This window comes from Cherax quadricarinatus, chromosome 3 (genome assembly GCF_038502225.1).
Source record: "Cherax quadricarinatus isolate ZL_2023a chromosome 3, ASM3850222v1, whole genome shotgun sequence".
Classification (NCBI taxonomy): domain Eukaryota; kingdom Metazoa; phylum Arthropoda; class Malacostraca; order Decapoda; family Parastacidae; genus Cherax; species Cherax quadricarinatus.
In genome coordinates, this window is record NC_091294.1 from 30662173 (window position 1) to 30684109 (window position 21937).

Below are 21937 nucleotides of genomic sequence, written 5' to 3' on the forward strand. Positions count from 1 at the left end.
CAAAAATACCTCTTAATTTTGCATAATAATGGACCAAAGCACAAAAGTAGAGAAGCTAGCAGTTCTTCAGAGCCTAAGAGAAGCCATAAAGTGCTTCCCATCAGTGAAACAGTGATAATTTTCCACTTATTGTGCATAATTTATCAATTAAAATTTATAATAGGTATGTACAGGACTTACATATAGGGTCTGCTACTATCAGCAGTTTCGGTATCTATGGCAAGTCCTTGGAATGTATCCCCACAGATACAGGGGTCTTACTGTACTTCTCTGCACTAGTAGTAATAAGTTATCACAAGTTATATACACTGATGGATCTAAACAGGAGTCTTCTGGCAGGGCTGCATCTGCTCTTGTTGCCACCTCCCTAGTTAAGAACGATAATAAATTTGTTGAGTTAGGCATAAGAATTAACAACTGGGCGTCTACACTGCAAACTGAATTGTTTGCAATCCTAATGGTGCTAAAGCTAACCTATGACACTGAGCTTGACTCTATCATCATTACTGATTCTATGTCATCATTGAAGGCTCTTGGCTCATATAATGACTCCAACAACATGCTCATTGGGGAAGCCAGGTATAGATACTCAAAAATTAGGGACAAAGGAATTAATATACAATTGCTATGGATCCCATCACACATTGGATTACTCCTTCATGATAAAGTTGATATGTTAGCCAAGAAGAGTATCCAGAAGGAGAACGTAGAATATAACTTTGGTATAACTGTGTCTAGCATTAGGAATAATATTAGGAGAGAAGTAAATAATGAAGATGATTGTTATAGGAATGCAGTTAGAAACCTGAGTAGATCTATAACCCACTATGATAACATGAACGTAGATAAGTATGTTTATGGAGCAACTTGCAATGTGAACAGACTGACTGATGTTGTAGTGGCCAGGCTTAGGCTTGGTTACAAGTACTTCTGGCAGTTTGGGAGACACACAGATGATGATCAAACTAAATGTAAATTATGTGATCAGGCATATGGTCACTCTCTTGAACACTATGTGCTTAATTGTCCACTTATTGAGGAATACAGAGACAGACAGTATAATAACCTATGTGACATGTCATTATTATTATGGTGGTTAACGCTCTCGCTTCACACGGTGAGGGCCTGGGTTCGATTCCCAGCCAGAGTAGAAACATTGGACGTGTTTCTTTCCACCTGTTGTCTATGTTCCCTATCAGTAAAATGGGTACCTGGGTGTTAGTCGACTGGTGTGGGTCGCATCCTGGGACACTGACCTAAGGAGGCCTGGTCACAGACCGGGCCACGGGGGTGTTGACCCCCGGAACTCTCTCCAGATAAACTCTCCAGATAAACCAGATATACTAAGCATATTTCCTAAATTTGCTTGTAACAGATAAGTGAACTATAGATATTTTTATTATCACACTGGCCGATTCCCACCAAGGCAGGGTGGCCCGAAAAAGAAAAACTTTCACCATCATTCACTCCATCACTGTCTTGCCAGAAGGGTGCTTTACGCTACAGTTTTTAAACTGCAACATTAACACCCCTCCTTCAGAGTGCAGGCACTGTACTTCCCATCTCCAGGACTCAAGTCCGGCCTGCCGGTTTCCCTGAATCCCTTCATAAATGTTACTTTGCTCACACTCCAACAGCACGTCAAGTATTAAAAACCATTTGTCTCCATTCACTCCTATCAAACACGCTCACGCATGCCCGCTGGAAGTCCAAGCCCCTCGCACACAAAACCTCCTTTACCCCCTCCCTCCAACCCTTCCTAGGCCGACCCCTACCCCGCCTTCCTTCCACTACAGACTGATACACTCTTGAAGTCATTCTGTTTCGCTCCATTCTCTCTACATGTCCGAACCACCTCAACAACCCTTCCTCAGCCCTCTGGACAACAGTTTTGGTAATCCCGCACCTCCTCCTAACTTCCAAACTACGAATTCTCTGCATTATATTCACACCACACATTGCCCTCAGACATGACATCTCCACTGCCTCCAGCCTTCTCCTCGCTGCAACATTCATCACCCACGCTTCACACCCATATAAGAGCGTTGGTAAAACTATACTCTCATACATTCCCCTCTTTGCCTCCAAGGACAAAGTTCTTTGTCTCCACAGACTCCTAAGTGCACCACTCACTCTTTTTCCCTCATCAATTCTATGATTCACCTCATCTTTCATAGACCCATCCGCTGACACGTCCACTCCCAAATATCTGAATACGTTCACCTCCTCCATACTCTCTCCCTCCAATCTGATATTCAATCTTTCATCACCTAATCTTTTTGTTATCCTCATAACCTTACTCTTTCCTGTATTCACCTTTAATTTTCTTCTTTTACACACCCTACCAAATTCATCCACCAATCTCTGCAACTTCTCTTCAGAATCTCCCAAGAGCACAGTGTCATCAGCAAAGAGCAGCTGTGACAACTCCCATTTTGTGTGTGATTCTTTATCTTTTAACTCCACGCCTCTTGCCAAGACCCTCGCATTTACTTCTCTTACAACCCCATCTATAAATATATTAAACAACCACGGTGACATCACACATCCTTGTCTAAGGCCTACCTTTACTGGGAAAAAATTTCCCTCTTTCCTACATACTCTAACTTGAGCCTCACTATCCTCGTAAAAACTCTTCACTGCTTTCAGTAACCTACCTCCTACACCATACACTTGCAACATCTGCCACATTGCCCCCCTATCCACCCTGTCATATGCCTTTTCCAAATCCATAAATGCCACAAAGACCTCTTTAGCCTTATCTAAATACTGTTCACTTATATGTTTCACTGTAAACACCTGGTCCACACACCCCCTACCTTTCCTAAAGCCTCCTTGTTCATCTGCTATCCTATTCTCCGTCTTACTCTTAATTCTTTCAATTATAACTCTACCATACACCTTACCAGGTACACTCAACAGACTTATCCCCCTATAATTTTTGCACTCTCTTTTATCCCCTTTGCCTTTATACAAAGGAACTATGCATGTTCTCTGCCAATCCCTAGGTACCTTACCCTCTTCCATACATTTATTAAATAATTGCACCAACCACTCCAAAACTATATCCCCACCTGCTTTTAACATTTCTATCTTTATCCCATCAATCCCGGCTGCCTTACCCCCTTTCATTTTACCTACTGCCTCACGAACTTCCCCCACACTCACAACTGGCTCTTCCTCACTCCTACAAGATGTTATTCCTCCTTGCCCTATACACGAAATCACAGCTTCCCTATCTTCATCAACATTTAACAATTCCTCAAAATATTCCCTCCATCTTCCCAATACCTCTAACTCTCCATTTAATAACTCTCCTCTCCTATTTTTAACTGACAAATCCATTTGTTCTCTAGGCTTTCTTAACTTGTTAATCTCACTCCAAAACTTATATGTAGATATAAATCCATATGTATTCCTGTTAACCCTTTGGGGCCTAGTTCCTAGGCCTTTTGTGTATCCACATGCTCTCGCGCTACCGTCCACAGGATGGATATGGGGTGCACAATAAACTAGCCACTTCGGTGGCAAAATCTAAAATCTAATCTCTGCACTGCATTTTTTAATTTAATTGGAAAGTTTTTACTTAGCCTAGTGATCTCATGAAGAAAAGTTTACATTAATTCTCATTTGTGAAAAATCTTTCTTTGCTACATAAGTAATTTTAAGTACAGTAACTTTGCCACCAATCTGAAGTTGTGACTCTGTTTTTAATACCTTCAAAAGCATTAATGACTTCTACAGCAATGCATATTAATGTTGTTTTGTGATCAAATCAAATGATTGTGTCTAATTTATTTTTATATTCTCTGCTATCCATTTTGACACAGCCTTAATTACTTGCACATTTAAGCTTATATAAATAAAATTATTGAATAATATTATGCTTAAAAATATTTTGCACAGCCTGAGTAACTAAACAGCGAACATATATATATAGTATACAGTACTGTATGTGTATGTCAAATCATTTATCAAATTTGAAAATAAGAACATCTATTTTCCCATTATTATTTTTAAGCAATGCCAAATGTAAACTATCAGAATACTGTAAACAGTTTCCCTTCAGTGTCAAGTCCAGTGTCTCTGCACGAAGAAAACTCGAGCAACAGTGCCTGGAACAAAAAAGAAAACTAAGAGTAATAAATAGTTTTGCTGCAGTATGTAATGAGGAGCCTGTCTCAAAGGTAACCACAGTGAATTACTTGGGAGTATTCTTGATTCCTGCTTGTAGGGTGAAAGGATTTGTAATAACACAATGCAAAATGTCAACGTTGGGTACAAAACCATTTACAGGCAGACAATGTTTATCATCTAAGGCTTAGATGGCAAACATTGGTTCTTATTAATGCCACATAGATTTGCTCATCATGTCATACTGCTCTAACACAAAATCTGAAAATTGGACTGCAAGCTATCAAAGTTTATTTATGCACAGGTACACATAAGTAAAATTATCATACATAGTGTAAGTTATCGAAGATAGTCCCAAAAAAGTCAAGTGACTAAAAAATTAGGCAAGACTTACGTATTATCATAAACATTGATACAAGAGAACATTTCGGTCAGCAAGCATTGAAAAAACTTGAAATTCCAAAAACAGCCGATAGAATGATACAGTCGAAACTAAGCTAAATCGTAAGTACATAACTGCTAACAACTTGTGTCATGAGTACTATGTGGCCTGAAATTTTGAAGGGATTAGGAAGCAAAATCATTGCTGCATCAATCAAAGTGAAAAAACTGCAATACCCATTGTATAAATTTATACATCAAATACATTCTTCAATAAATGACAGAAATAATTTATCTAATAACAATAAGGCCAGTAATAGCATAAATCAAGACCAACAATATAATCATTTATTTTCTGCGATGCATACCAGACAAACAGCGTAATAAAGATGAGACAGCTATATATATCACTTAAACGGAAAAGGGCAAAATTATGAATTAAAGAGCACTTAATTAAGTCAGGTAAGAAGGAAAATAACATTACAATTATTACATACGGGAGGAGTGCTATACCCATCTGAGAGAGGCAGCAAGCATGATTGATCCAAGAGGAAAGGGTGGCTCTAATTCCTTGGATCAAGGCCCTCCTAGTAGGCTCTTATATATTTAATTACATAAAGTAACGCAAGCTACAGTGTTCCTCCTGAAGTAAACCTTCACAAATATACAATTTGCACTAAAAATTTTATATAATATTCTTTTTGATTGACTTTTGTTTATTAGATTGTGTATATATATACATATACATTGGTCTATAAACGTGATTCTGGAATTTTTGTAATGCCTCTGACCTGTTGTTTTTGTTTGTTTGTTGGGTTTATAAGGGCCACTAGCGGCTTATGTAATATCCAGCCTGACTTCCCGATTTAAGTAAAGTAAATTAAGTAAGTAGGTAAGTAAGTAAAGTAAGTAAGATTTGTTACCCAAAGCTTGGCGATTAAAGAAAAAGGAACAGGAGTCCTTCTTGTAAATAGAAACCCACTTAATCATCCTAGACATTTAAGAAATACAATAATGAGATACATATATGAGATACAATTTATGAGATACAATTATTCAGTATTTATTTAGTTGTGGGTGAGTAAGTTATTTTTGAGAAGAGACTTGAATTTATAAACAGACAGTGTTTCTTTTATATTCACAGGTAATGAATTCCAGATTTTAGGGCTTTTATGTGCATTGAGTTTTTGCACAGTGTGAGATGGACACGAGGAACATCAAAGAGTGATCTGTGTCTTGTGTTATGGTCGTGTGTTCTGTTGAGGTTGGTAAGGAGATGTTTGAGGGGAGGGTTAATATCAGTGTTAAGTGTTCTATGTATGTAGTAGGTGCAGTAATAAGTATGGATGTTTTGTATGGTGAGTAGGTTTAGAGTTTCGAATATTGGTGGAGTGTGCTGTCTGTAGTGGGAATTTGTTATCATTCTGACTGCAGCCTTTTGTTGGGTGATTAGTGGTCTGAGATGGTTTATTGTTGCTGAGCCCCATGCACAAATCCCGTAGGTGAGATAGGGGTAAATAAATGAGTGATATAGGGCCAGGAGGGCTGACTGTGGAACATAGTACCGTATCTTCGATGGTATGCCTACGGTCTTGGAAATTTTTGGGAAATTTGTTGTATATGTGTTTGAAATTTGAGTCTATTTTCAAGGTGGATTCCTAGGATTTTTTCCTCTGTGAGTTTTGTGATAGGTGATCCCTTTATCATTATGTTAAGAGGCACATCTGCAGATCTGTTACCAAACTGAATGAAGTAGGTTTTGTCAATGTTTAGAGTAAGTTTGTTGGTCCTCATCCAGGTTGATATTTTCTGTAATTCGGTATTTACAGTATTGGCTAGCATGACTGGGCTCGGGTGAGAGTAGACGTATGTCATCTGCAAATAGTGTGGGTTTGAGTAGTTGCGATGCATTTGGTAGGTCATTTATGTATATGAGAAAGAGAAGAGGGCCTAGAACACTTCCCTGTGAGACACCAACTGTAATTGGCTGTGCGGAAGAGTTTGCCCCATTTGTGTACACATATTGGCTTCTGTTGCTGAGGTAAGACTTAAGGTAGTTGAAGGAGTGCCCTCTTATACCACAGTGCGACAATTTTATGTGGAGCAAGTCGTGGTCAACCGTATCGAAAGCTTTACGTAAGTCAATGAAGATCCCCAGTGGGACTTCTTTTTTCTATATTGCTGTATAAATATGTTCTAGCATGTGGATAATAGCATCATTAGTATTTTTATTAGGCCTGAACTCAAATTGACAGGGGTTGAGTATGTTGTGGGAGATGAGGTAGGAATAGATACGCTTATGGATTAATTGTTCAAAGATTTTAGAGAGAGGGTGTAAGTTGGATATTGGCCTATAGTTATTCAAGCCTGTGTGGGCTCCTCCTTTATGGATCGGGATGACCCTTGCTATTTGAGAACTGTAGGAAAGGTAGAGGATTCAATGGATTTGTTAAAGAGTGTTGCAATGATTGGTGATAGCACCTGTGACACTTTTTTGTATATAATGGGTGGTAAGGTATTTAAATCTCCTGTCTTGTTTTTTAGTTTGTTGCTTACTCACCTATGTACTCCCACATTATAACTTCAACAATCACTTTCAACCTTTTAACCATTGTTGACAGGAATATAATTGAACTATTGTTTTCCACAAAAAGCATTTTAGACTATAAGAATATATCCTTTTTCTTATTCAAATTTAATTCACTTATAATTAATAATCTACTGTTCAACTATGAAATAATTACTGTCCTACTGTACAACTATGATAAAATCCTTAGTGTTAAGTAGTCAGTAAGCCAATAATGTTAAGTTGGCCCATAATGCCTAGGCATAATATATGCTGTCTTTGCATTGCAACCCACCATCGTAAATATAAAATCTCAATGTACTGTTTGCAAAGACATAAAATAAATAAAATAAATAAATAAACAGGAATTAAAAATTCCTCATTAGATCAGATGAACCCCCTTGCCAAGACCCTGATAATTGCAACGCCAACACCTCACCTGAGTTTAGTAACCGGCTTTCCACCAAAACCGTTAAAGAATTATTCTCATAGCGGCTAAAAGTTAGCCGATGATAGGTACCCCCTCATGCAATGTGCCCGGCGGGCAAAATAGGTGAGGAGATGTGTCCCAGAGAAAGCGGAGGAAATTTGCCATTGATATTTAGGCGAGAGAGAGAGAGACGGACGTCCACACCAGATGAAAGCTGGCCAGGAGTCACTTTGACCTGATGTTGTTGGATATAAAGGCGACGATCCTGAGCCGTGTGTCCCCACCACCATCTACCTCACCACTGCTGAGTTAGTTTAGTTTAATATGTTTATTATGCACCCCATATCCATCCCGTGGGCGGTAGTCAAAAGATTACAAAAGCACATAATGGGTCCAGGGACTGGACTCCAAAGTTATGATAGCTGAACTAGTTACAACGGTAATTGTGAAAATTTGTGTGGACTGCCTCCAAGTGAGTCACCTACCCTGGCAAACTCTGTTGACACCGAGCTCTGAGGTGGGTACCTCAGCCTCACAAGTGACTTTATAGGACAGATTTTCACAAATGATTGATGTTGCAAGAAAACTCGCCCGCAGGCACGTATAAAGGACTAACTTACTTGGTGTTGCAGCATATATCCTGATCTTCAACTTCCCTAAGCTTAGCCTTAGCCCCTTTGGACTTTCCCTCAGAAACCACGTGCAACCGGGAGCCTTAATTCCTGCAATATTCAATCGTTATTAGTGTCCTGCCTGCACCTCAGAAATTCCCATATCCAAGAGGGTATGTATCCCCTAGTATAACTATGCAGCCACGGACACTAGCTTCCAGACTGCCTTGAGACACTGGTACTTACTGGGCATGCACTGCCTGTTGCACACCGGCCCACAGATCAAACTCACTCACAATCTCCCCAGCCACTGGCCAGAAATCTACGAGATAAAGTGGAGGTTTTGTCTTACTGTATGGGCCTGACGGAGGAGGTCATCTACGGTACATCGAGGTGCCTCTACCAGATTTCCCCAGGTCTCAAATGTGAAGACACGTGGGGGGCGCCGTCTGCTGATCACGGCATGTCTTGTCCAGTTGGTGTCTGTCTTAAGAAGGGAGAGCTCATGTCTTCCAGACCCGCACCTCATCCTTCAAGCTAGGGCTGCCAGTTCTCCCTAGCTAACTTAACCTAGTGTTTGCCTACATTATCGGCCTATTACTACCTATGTTAAGGTCTTAGGTCTACATTATTATTATCTACAGTTGCCTTAGTAAACCTAATATTAGTGTACTACCAGTAAAACTACCTACTCCTTCCCTGAAGAGTAAATCTATAAATTAAATAAGCTTACCAACAATCCCTGCCAACTCGAGAGAATGCTTTTATGTTTGGGTGGGGTATAAGGGCCATCCAGCTCAGCCGTTCCATCACGGCCATGCCGGATCTGTCCTGTGGAACTTTAGGGACCAAATAAATTTCCACATCCTCCCGCTGGCGAAGGTAGGCGCTAAGTCTAGATCAAGTCTGCCTCCCGCAGGCCTTCCCAGTGGGCCCTGGACTTGAGCGCCATTCGACGGGTCGTCCGGCCGCTCAGCTCGGTCAGCCTCTGGTCTAATTTCTCATGTCCCAGTCCCACCATGTGGACCTCAAGAGGTAAAAGCCTGTTGATGGGTCTTATAGTCTCGACACTATTCATTCTCACCTTCACCATTCTCATCCGCCCAGCCTTGTCTGGGTGGGTCAACACTACCAGGCCAAGAGGCCAGTATGCCCTGGGCGCCAGTACTTCCAGCACTCCTGGAAACCTCTACCTTTGGTACTGCCTTATCCAATATTCTCTGGGACCCACGAGAGATAATTGTCGACCTTGGCATACCTTGTCATGCAGCTTCCTCACAAATCAAAATACCATTTCCGTGACTCCTATAAGTTTCCTCCAAGAGGAGTAGCGCCTGGGGTCAAATAGTTCAGTGTCGGGTTCCCCCGCAAAGTGTACTATGCTGCTGGTTGTCTCCCCGAATTTCTGCTCCGGCCAGCAATCCCTTCCCGGTAACCAGTCTGGGCCTTTGAACTAAATCTCACTTTTACTCAGCTTTTTGTGTGTCACCCCTCGGCTTATCAGGTCGGCTGGGTTTTGATCTGTAGGCATGTAGAGAATTGTTGACGTTGACTGTAGTTCCCGTATCTCCTTTACCCGATTCCTGACATAGGGGAGCTTAGACCTGTCATTCTGGACCCACTGTAAGGCCACCTCCGAGTCTGTCCATACATAGGTGTGTGTCACCCTCAGATTACTCAACACCTCCTCTACGTACTTCCCCAGTCTTGCTCCCAGCAACATCGCCGTGAGCTCTAGCTTTGGGATCGAGCAATCTTTCAGGGGTGTCACCCGCGCACAACTGGTGACCAGATTGACTTGGTCCCCGGCCACCAAATACGCTACTGCCCCATAGGCCCGGGAGGAGGCATCACAGAAGACGTGCAAGTCATAATCCCGCCCGGTGCACCCGATGGACCTGGGGAATGTGAACTCATGCAATTTTGCTAGATCTTTGCTAACCAGATCCCACTCCTGGCAGACTCTTTCTGGCAGTGGGTCGTCCCAACCTAGGTTCAGCTCCCAGGTCTGTTGCACTAGCATCCTCCCTCGAATGGTGATGGGTGTCAACAAACCCAAAGGATTGAAGGCAGTCTGCACTTTGCTCAGCAAAGACCTCCTGGTCAGCTTCCCTTTCCCATCAGGTTTTCTCTTTAGCCTAAGTCTGTCTTCCTTGATTTCCCACTCCAATCCCAACACCGATGTTACCTCAGGTACTGAGTAGCCAGCATAGTCACGTTCCACCGTGCCCCGCAACGTTGGATTGTTTGTCACCCATTCTCTTAGTGGCATGTTAGCCGAGAGCATCTCCTGATTAGACTCTCGATAAATGTCCATCAACAGCCTTTCATCTGAGGTGGTACCTTGCATGTTGTCTACATAAAATAGGGTCTTCAGTAATTCTTTAAGTGGGCTGTTACAGTTCACAAGGTGGTAGTCTATGGTGGCCTGTAATAAGAATGGTGAACTAGTGGCACCAAACAACACTGCCCTGAATCTGTAGGTATCATACCCTTGCTTGGGCACCTCCCTGTTAGCCAACCACAAGAACCTTGTGTAGTCCCTGTCTTATGGCTGCAACCCAATACGTAGGAAGGCTTTGCTAATGTCTGCCGCATAGGCGTACTGTTCTGTCCTGAATCTAAACAACACATCTGCTAATTTCTGCGTCAGGGAGGGCCCTGTGAGCAGACAATCATTCAACGATAGCTCTCAGGGACTCGCCTGTGAGCTGCAGTTGAAGACTACTCTGATGGGAGTGGTTACTGACTCCTTGGTGACTGCCATGTGTGGAAGATAATGGGTGTTTTCCCCAGGGCTGGCACTGGGCACTTTCTCAATGAACCCAAGGGCCAGCTGTTCCTTAATAATATCATCATATTTCCCCACCAGACCCTTCTTGGTCAGGCTGTTCACCAATGAATTCAACTGACCCCGTGCCTTCTTGAAATTAATGGGCAGCGTTGGGTGTCCCGGTTTCCATGGGAGTCGCACCCAGTACTGTCCGTCCCTGAACTGCACATGGTTCAAGTAATCTCGATACATCTCTTCGTGTTTGGAGGGCGGCTGATCACCTTTAATCCCTACTACATCCAGGTCCCATAGTTTATGGACTGGCTCACTGTCGGATATGCCAACTTGCGTCTCTGACAGACCTTCGTGCACACCAATCCACATCACCAGTACAGCCTCAGTCGCTGTAATACCAGAGCCCTCCTTTCCCGGGGTCGCAGGGAAGTGAGCTGGTACTCTGCCTCCTACGATGTACCTTGCTGGAGTCCTGTACAGGCCAACATCCTCCTTGATAACCCTTCTCGTAGACACGAACTCGTCTATGTAATCCCCTCCTACCAAGATTCCTACATTACTAACGTTGTCGGTAGCAATGTCTGGTTCCACTAGCTTCACACCCAACTCCCTCAAACGTTTGACTGCTGCAGCCAGTCCCTTAGTGGTAATGATATTAGGCAGCCTCTTCACTATCAAGGCTGAAATTTCCCGTCGATGCCCGGCTAGCCTGACCGTCACATTGACCACTGGATAAGACCAGCGTGGGACTTCCCCACCAAACCCTTTCACCTTCATGTCAACTTTACCAACTGTCTCCAGCTTCAACCTAGTTGCTAGACTCTCCGCTATGAAGGATCTCTGTGCCCCACTGTCGAAGAACAAACGGGTCGTTTCAGACTTCTTCCCATTCACAACCACCGCCATTATGGTGGGCAAGGCCACCGAACCTTGAAACTGCTCACCAGAACAAATTCTCGGTGCCGTACTCGCCACACTCATCACTACTTCAGACTTGTTCTTGCTCTCCGCCCTTTCTCGCGGTTTGCTCTCCTTAACTTGTGCTAATCTGGCGTCATTAGGACACAGTGCACTGTGGTGCTTATCCTTCCAGCAGCCCCGACACTCCCTGAGTTGGGCGTTACAGTCCCTGGCAAAATGTTCTCCACAACACTTGAAACAAAGTCTCAACTCCCTTAGTCGTTGAACCCTTTGGTTATAGGTGGTGAAGCTTGAACACCCTGAACTAGCATGTTCTTCTTCACAAAACACGCACCGTCTCATACTGGCCGCTTGAGTGACTTCTCCCTTGACTCTGGGGGTGGAGGACTTGTCCTGAGCATAATATGAGCCAACCCTAGTAGGAGGTGGTTTAGCTTTATCTCTCGAGTATCTGGAGGGGTTGATCGATTCCACCTTGGTCGGCAATTTCTCCCCCCGACCTATGCTCAGGTGAGACACGAGATCTCCCAACCCCTCAATGATCTGTTGTATTGTGAACCAGTTCGTCCGATATTTTAAGTGCAACTCGTGCACTGTAGTGCCAGCCAGTTTCCTCTGAATCACCTGACTGATGAACCATTCCGACTTACCCCAATCATGTAAATCTTTAAGACTATTCGTCAAACTCATAACTTCGATTCGGAACTTCCTAGGCTCTGACGGTCATGGCGACAAGCCTCTAGATCCAACAACCGATAAAGTATAGCTACCTTTATTTCCTCAGTGTTGCCAAACGTGTCCTTTAATTGGTCTTTGGCATGTTGGTAATTGGTGTCGGTGGTTTGGTAATGCCGGACCAAGTCCAAGGCTTTACCCTTGAGCTGTGAACGTAAATATTGTAATTTGACGGCATCTGACAAATCGTCTCTGTCATCTATCTGGGCTTTAAACTGATCCCAGAAAGCAATGTACTCTGTTAAGGTTCCGTCGAACGTTGGTAAATTCAACTGGGGCAATCTGGACAACACATTAACAGGCGTGCTGTTGTTCGTGTTCCTTGAAACATTTGCTCCCCCTGCTGTACCGGCCTTCAAAGTCTTTATTAACTGCCTGCAGAGTCTCATCTCTGCTTTACACTCTGCCCTTCATTCGTCATAGTCCGTCCGTGCTACTTCGACTGTATATTCAGACTCACCTGTAGTATAGGCCTCTGTCTCATAAAGGATAAATGATCTCTCAAAGGCCTCCAGTCTTTGCTCCAAAGGTTTCAGGCAACTCTCTAGTTCCTCCCAGTCTACGTCTTGATCTTGCCTGACTATACGGCACTCCTCACATGTTTTGCTCAGGCATCCCTTATAGGCTCCCATAGACCGCTTTAATTGACTTAGCGCTGGGACAGCTGGTACTACATCTTCACCTACCATAGTTGCGGTTTAGTTAAGATCACGGTACTAATTTGTACTTCAATTAGCCCACCCCACAGCACGAACGGTATTAGGTGAGAATGAACGAGTCTCAAGACTTCTCAACAAGCTTAACAATTCCCTTTATTATATTGACTCTACTCTGAATAAAAAATGTACACTGTTAGCTCTCAAATCCCAATCAAAATGTGTATCGGTGTGAAAGCTTAACCTAGCATTTTCCTGTACAATGCCAGCAAATAATTATAGGACTTAACCTAGTCTCAAGTACAATTCACAAATCCCACATTAAAATGAATCAAAGAAAATCACACAATAAAAAGTGCAGTATACAAATTAAAATCACTTGGTTAACACAAATAAATTCAACAAATCAACTTGTGAAACAGTAAATGAATAATGTATGTAAATAGCTTGGCCTAACTGCCCAGTTTACTCTGTCTAGCGTGGATGGTTGGATAAGGTAAATCCTAACCTAACTAGTGTGCTAGCTTAATTTAACCTAGCTTTAGAAATCTCTGTAAATAATAACTAGGTTAAATCTGTCCTAGCTACTATAACTGTTGTAAATATTGTACAAGACTAGCCTAACTGTGGCTACCTTGCAAATCCACTGTAAGTAATTAACACACAAGTCTCCTACTCTGGATTACTTGTAATCACTGTAAATAATTAAATTCACAAGCTTCTCTAGCCTACCTGGCCTGCCTGTAAATTACTGCAAATAACAACTTCTGTGTATAGTCAGCTTGGCCTAGCCTCTGTGTAACTCTGGGCCTAGGTGTGCTAACTTAACCTAACTCTGCAAAACTGGTTCCTAACTGTGGCCTAGCTATGATAGCTTAACCTAGCTTTTCCACATCACGGTTTTCGAAGGACCACTTTTGTGAAAATTTGTGTGGACTGCCTCCAAGTGAGTCACCTACCCTGGCAAACTCTGTTGACACCGAGCTCTGAGGTGGGTACCTCAGCCTCACAAGTGGCTTATAGGACAGATTTTCACAAATGATTGATGTTGCAAGAAAACTCGCCTGCATGCACGTATAAAGGACTAACTTACTTGGTGTTGCAGCATATATCCTGATCTTCAACTTCCCTAAGCTTAGCCTTAGCCCCTTTGGACTTTCCCTCAGAAACCACGTGCAACCGGGAGCCTTAATTCCTGCAATATTCAATCGTTATTAGTGTCCTGCCTGCACCTCAGAAATTCCTATATCCAAGAGGGTATGTATCCCCTAGTATAACTATGCAGACATGGACATTAGCTTCCAGACTGCCTTGAGACATTGGTACTTACTGGGCATGCACTGCCTGTTGCACACCGGCCCACAGATCAAACTCACTCACAATCTCCCAAGACACTGGCCAGAAATCTACAGTAAGGTTGCAGTCAATATGAATTCAGATGATAATGTAATACTTAACCCGTAAACGGTCCAGACGTATATATACATTTTTTCAACATTTGAAAGTACAGTATGGCCCCGCTTTACGGCGTTTCACCTTACAGCATTCCGCTAATACGGCAATGTCAAATTATGACCAAAATTTGCTATACGGCAAGCGGTCTTTCAAATATGGCGCCCCCCACCCAGTTTGTTTACATTTCCGTGACCACATCTATTATGTCAGGTAACTTTCCAAAATTTCAAGTGTTTTAAAGTTACTGCATATTTTATATGTACTCTGATAATTATACTTATGTGTACCTGTACCTAAATATACTTACACATTGTGCTGGTGTGCAGGTACACATTAAAATGGCTAAGTCTCTCTCTACCCATGATGCCAATTCTACGTAATAATAATCACTCTTGGGCACACTAAATGTCTTATTTTACACCAATATAGGCATTTTCATTAATCCATCTATGATATTTTCCTCAAAATAATATATGAAACCCATTACATAGCATATAAACATGATACATACACTCACAGAATAAAAATTGATGTAAATATGAGACTTGTTTACAAAACAGCTGTGTAGGTAGTGTCGGAAGAATTACGTTTTCTCTAGTCAAACTGGGGGATAACTGTAGAAAAATATTCTTTTCATATGCCTTTACTCTATACAGGTCTCCCTCAGCATTCACGTTTTCAACTTTCACGGGCTTCACACATTCGCGAATTCCCAACCGCCAAATTCCCAGCCACCAAATTCCCAGCCGCCAAATCATATTTAAGTTTCCCGCCACCTGCGAGTCCCTACTACCCTCCCTCCGACCCCCGCAACTGGCAGCCAGCCCTCCCACCACTCAGTTTGGTGAGTGTTTTGTTTGTTCATTATTTGCTATTAAACTACAGTATAAATAATGTAAACCCATTCATGACTGCATATTGGAATGGCTGTTCGGACAGGTATTAGACGGTGACATCATGTGTTTACTATTGAACACTGCAAAGAATTAAACATTTCTGCTACAGCTAATAATAACAATAGTAATAATAATAATAATAGGTAGTAGGTTGGTAGACAGCAACCGCCCAGGGAGGTACTACCGTCCTGCCAAGTGAGTGTAAAACGAAAGCCTGTAATTGTTTTACATGATGGTAGGATTGCTGGTGTCCTTTTTTCTGTCTCATGAACATGCAAAATTTCAGGTACGTCTTGCTACTTCTACTTACACTCAGGTCACACTACACATACATGTACAAGCGTATATATACATACCCCTCTGGGTTTTCTTCTATTTTCTTTCTAGTTTCTTGTTCTTCTTTATTTCCTCTTATCTCCATAGGGAAGTGGAACAGAATTCTTCCTCCGTAGGCCATGCGTGTTGTAAGAGGCGACTAAAATGCCGGGAGCAAGGGGCTAGTAACCCCTTCTCCTGTATATATTACTAAATTTGAAAGGAGAAACTTTGGTTTTTTCTTTTGGGCCACCCCGCCTCGGTGGGATATGGCCGGTGTGTTGAAAGAAAGAAATAATAATAATAATAATAATAATAATAAATATGATATACAGTGGACCCCCGCATAACGATCACCTCCAAATGCGACCAATTATGTAAGTGTATTTATGTAAGTGCGTTTGTACGTGTATGTTTGGGGGTCTGAAATTGACTAATCTACTTCACAATATTCCTTATGGGAAAAAATTCGGTCAGTACTGGCACCTGAACATACTACTGGAATGAAAAAAGTTCGTTAACCGGGGGTCCACTGTAATTGAAGAAGGAAATTGTACAAAAATACGAGGGAGTGGTTGACACATCATCAGTGTGACTTTGTTTATGCTGGAGTGAACATTAGTCTCCCTGCTCTTCCAAACATTTCACAATAATTCATTGTGTTTGGTGCTTGTAGATTGAGTGTAACTGGAGTGGTAGAGGCAGTGATTGAGGCAATGATATTTAATAACATACATGTTAATAATAATACATGTTATTAATAATATGTACTATTATTATTTATAGCATATATGTTATTAACCCTTTGACTGTTTCAGGCCCCTCTCTGAAACTGTCATTCTATGTCGCCAAATATTAAAAAAAAAAAAAAATTATTTTTTCTTATGAAAATGTTAAGATTATTTTTCTGAGTGTTTTAGTCCAAAAAAAAAAAAATTTTGCCATCGGTACTTACCGAGATATAGAGCCGTGAAGTTTGCAGAAAATGAGCCGCGTATGGCAACAGCGGCGACTGCCGCTCACCCGGTAAACTTTAGTTTACTTGTAATTGAAGGTTTTTTGTTTTTTTACTATTTTATTTTTTCACATAACTTATGTGGCCTATGAGACCAAAGTAAGGTGCAATGTATATATATACACTTGTTGTATACAACACAATAAGCACACAAACATAATTATCAATATATTGTTTACAAAACTTGTTTACAAAAACAAACATCATCATCATCATCCTCATCATCCTCATCCTCCTCCTCCTCCTCCTCCTCCTCCTCCTCCTCCTCCTCCTTCTCCTCCTCCTTGTCTTGTGTGCGAGTGTGTGGCTTATAATTGTTTTGAGTCAGAAGTCGGCAGCTGTCAAAGTGACATATTGTCTCATTAGTCACTACCCCTACCGCCTGTCAAAATAATGGGGTCGGATGCTGCTTCCCCTCCACCATTCTATCTAATTATCTTTCTCCCTCATTCTATATCTTTCAATCTGTCTCTCTTTCTATCTGTCTGCCTATCTCTGTCTCACAGGTACACATAAATACAAGTATACATAGTGTAAATTACCTAGGATAACCCAAGAAATCCAGACAAAGTGCTATACTCTGCTTGAAGATGTGAGTAAACGTGATGACACAGTCTTGTGGCTCTCTCTGAGACAGAGAGCTAGATGGACAGACAGGGAGCTTGACAGACAGACAAATAGACAGACAGAAATGTTTGTGTACCAGCAAAAACAAAGGGAGGGCGATGGTCATGTAATATTACCCTCCTTTACGCTCATCAAAGTCAGCTCTTATCAGATGTTATCTCCCCTTATCTTGTCACTGTCATGGGGTGGACTTTTTTTTTTCTTGCTTCAAGGGAACAATATTATTACATCTTCTTCTTCCTCCTCCTCCTCCTCTTCTCCTCCTCCTCCTCCTCCTCCTCCTCCTCCTCCTCCTCCTCCTCCTCTTCCTTCCCTCCTCCTCCTCCTCCTCCTCCTCCTCCTCCTCCTCCTCTTCCTCCCCTCCTCCTCCTCCATTGCTTTTGGTCTCAAACTCCTCCAAATCATGAAATTGATCTTCACTGACACTTCCATCTGTGTTAGAGCATCACTTGGGAAGAGAAGAGTCCCAGATTTGCTGGGGAATCACATATTTCTTACCACTAGACATGCTGAAAAATGACAACTGAAATGGCATTCCCACAATGCACCACTGGCTCCCCGATTTTTTTTATATGGTGCACACTGACCATGGAGACCCATTCTCTCACATGTGGGCCTACCAGCTTTCTCCTGCTTGATTTGAAGCTGCTAGAATTTATGCGTATAAATACGTCAGAAACATTGGCTCGTAAGACGTATTTATACGTCGGAAACAGTCAAAGGGTTAAATACCACTGCCTCAACCGCTGAATTACTGTGAAATGTTTGGAAGAGCAGGGAGACTAATGTTCACTCCAACATAAACAAAGTCACACTGACGATGTGTCAACCCCTCCCTCGTATTTTTGTACAATTTCCTTCTCCAATTATATCGTATTTATTATTATTATTATTATTATTATTATTATTATTATTATTATTATTATTATTATTATTATTATTATTATTATTACTATTGTTATTATTAGCAATAGCAGAAATGTTTGATTCTTTGCTGTGTTCAAGAGTAAACACATGATGTCACCGTCTAATACCTTTCCTAACAGCCATTCCAATATGCAGTCATGAATGGGTTTACATTATTTATTCTGTAGTTTAATAGCAAATAACGAACATACAAAACACTCACCACACTGAGTGGTGGGAGGGCTGGCTGCCAGTTGTGGGGATCGGAGGGAGGGTAGTAGGGACTCGCAGTGGTTGAGGCAGTGGTGGAGGCATTGGTATTTAATAACATACATGTTATTAACATACATGTTATTAAATAACATACATTATTAAAGCATAACATGTATATATTTAGTACAATTTACGACATTTTCATGTATTTTATGATTATTCATGGTTCAACAAGTTAAGGAAGCAGTATTGTAATATATTTCCCTACAATATATTGGGGCACCAAACATTCACTGTTTTTCAACATTCGCGAGGCTCTTGATCCCCTAACCCTCGCGAATGTTGAGGGAGACCTGTATATAGCAATTCACGACCCTTGAGGGTTTAGTGCTTTTTATAATAATAATAATAATATTATTATTATTATTAATAATAATAATATTATTATTATTATCTTCATTCACTCTAAAAATGGTGTGTTGCTGTTTGTTTATTCTGAACTAACTTGTACACATTGTAAGAGTATTTGTATTGTGAGGTAATTATTATTATAATAAAAAAATATTGAGGTAAATGTTTTACAAACTCTTACAAATGGACGTGAATGAACTAAAAGTAGACACATATTAATACGCATTTATTTCGCCTAACCAAGTGATCGTCCACTACCTGTTCAGTTTGTGTTCTTACATTGTCTCAACTCTGTATCTCGTTCTCTCTCTCTCGTTTACTCTTTCATTAACTAGTTGGCTCTCATTGACGATGGCGTCTAAGGTTAGCTGTGATAAAAAGAGAAGTCATAAGCCTCTTGCTTTAAGTGCCAAGTTAGAGGATGATGGTGTGCCATTCTGATTTTATTCAATAAACACCCTGCCACTAACCTCTCACACATTAATATTAATATTTTAAGGTAAGTAATAAGTGTACTCTGTGTGTATCTTACCTTTTATTGTGTTTTTAATGCCTATTTCTATTGCTAACTTAATATAAGTTAGTGTAAACTTGTTGTCTGGCATTTATTGCATATTTTATGTGTGCTCTGATAATAATACTTGTGGACCTGGGTGGTAGGCGGGTGGAGGGACAACATTACGTTTTCTCTGTTCAGCCATCAGAGAAAACATGTATGAATCTGCGTTTGGCCCAGCCACTCCCTCACTCCGCTTTTGTTTACAATTTTCGGCATGAATTATTCATTACTTCTACCTTCGTTTATGATGGCATCTAAAGGTAGTTGTTACAAATGATTAAATTCAGTGAACAAGGCATGTCGATGTTAATAATATGGCTCTGGGCCACAGTGTAGGTAGCCAGTAGGTGTAGCCCAGGCGGGCTACACCTACCGGCTACCTACACTGACTTCCAACAAATAAATACTACTCACCTCTCTTCCTATATTAAGACTACACATATTTTAAGGTAAATAATGAGTGTACTGTATGTGTATTTTACCTCTCTGGGATGTTTTAAATATCGTATATTAAGTATGAGACGGGGAGCCAGCGCTACCTACACCTGGGCTACCTGCACCTGACTTCCTACAAATAAGCACTACTCACCTCTCTCCCTACATTAAGATTACAAATACTTTAAGATAAGTAATGAATTTACTGTGAATGTATTTTACTTTGTGTGTTTTTAATGCCTAGTTCTATTACTAACTTAATATAATTTAATGTAAACTTGTTGTCTGGCATTTATATGCATTTATAAATGGAAAAAAATGGCGTTCTGCCTTCTGGCGATGTCTGCTTTCCGGCGACAGCCTGGAACCTAACCTGCCGTATAAGTGGGGCCCTACTGTATGTAAAAAAAGTAGGTCTTTATTTTTTTACATTTGAAAACGTGTAAAAAACTTTTATCTACTTTTTTTTTTGTTAGTATTTGAAAATATGTAAAAAAAATGTAGATCTACTTTTGGAGCACTACGCATGTGAACGTAGATCTGCTTGGACCATTTACGGGTTAAATGATAAAAACGTAATTTTTTTAGAAAGAAAAATACATGAATAATTGTGGTAAATTTGTAATTTTTAATGAAAAAAAGTATGTTTCACAGGAATAAAAAACTTATTGCTTGGTATAAAGGAGGCAAAGTTATTCCAATATGAAAAAAACTAAACTAAGAGTTACTTAAAAATTTTGGGACAATAATGAGTATGCAACAAATCTAGAAAATTCTGCTAGGGAGTATATTACTAATAGCAAGTATTGTGTGAGTTTAAATATTGGGAAAAAAAATAGGTTAATTGGTTTGTTTATCTGCAACATTAAAGTTAGATACAAAGGGATATTATGCACAGCAACAAAGAAAGACAGTTGTAAAGCAAACTTTTATTGTGATATTTTCCTCCATGTAGAGCTTTATTAAATTATTGGCTTGCTAAAGCTCTACACAGAGCAAAACATTGTCATGGTAAATTATTATTAATATTATTATTATTATTATTATTATCATCATCATCATCAGTAGGATTATACAGTGCCTGTGGGAGAGGGGGATGTGGAAGGTAATCAGAATCAAGGAGCTGTCATGGTAAATACAATAGAGCCCCCACATCCACTGATTTGGTATCTGCAGTTTCAGTTTTCCATGGTTTACTGTGGCCCAAAAATACCTCTTAATTTTGCATAATAATGGACCAAAGCACAAAAGTAGAGAAGCTAGCAGTTCTTCAGAGCCTAAGAGAAGCCATAAAGTGCTTCCCATCAGTGAAACAGTGATAATTTTCCACTTATTGTGCATAATTTATCAATTAAAATTTATAATAGGTATGTACAGGACTTACATATAGGGTCTGCTACTATCAGCAGTTTCGGTATCTATGGCAAGTCCTTGGAATGTATCCCCACAGATACAGGGGTCTTACTGTACTTCTCTGCACTAGTAGTAATAAGCTATCACAAGTTATATACACTGATGGATCTAAACAGGAGTCTTCTGGCAGGGCTGCATCTGCTCTTGTTGCCACCTCCCTAGTTAAGAACGATAATAAATTTGTTGAGTTAGGCATAAGAATTAACAACTGGGCGTCTACACTGCAAACTGAATTGTTTGCAATCCTAATGGCGCTAAAGCTAACCTATGACACTGAGCTTGACTCTATCATCATTACTGATTCTATGTCATCATTGAAGGCTCTTGGCTCATATAATGACTCCAACAACATGCTCATTGGGGAAGCCAGGTATAGATACTCAAAAATTAGGGACAAAGGAATTAATATACAATTGCTATGGATCCCATCACACATTGGATTACTCCTTCATGATAAAGTTGATATGTTA

At 40.8% G+C, this 21937-nt stretch overlaps 1 protein-coding gene across 7 annotated transcripts in view; it reads right to left on the reverse strand.

The window, feature by feature from the left end:
* Window positions 1–21937, reverse strand: part of Sdhaf3 (Succinate dehydrogenase assembly factor 3) — a 41358-nt gene that overhangs the window by 15780 nt on the left and 3641 nt on the right. The window contains exons 1-2 of one of the 7 annotated variants that reach the window (XM_070091070.1): window positions 5307–5593; window positions 181–367 (exon numbers count right to left, since the gene is read on the reverse strand). The exons of 2 other annotated variants lie outside the window; for them this stretch is intronic. In XM_070091070.1, coding sequence (XP_069947171.1) covers window positions 181–182 — 2 coding nt within the window. In that variant the 5' untranslated portion in view covers window positions 183–367; window positions 5307–5593. 4 more of the 7 variants (XM_070091081.1, XM_070091074.1, XM_070091056.1 and 1 more) reach the window with 4 other exon arrangements.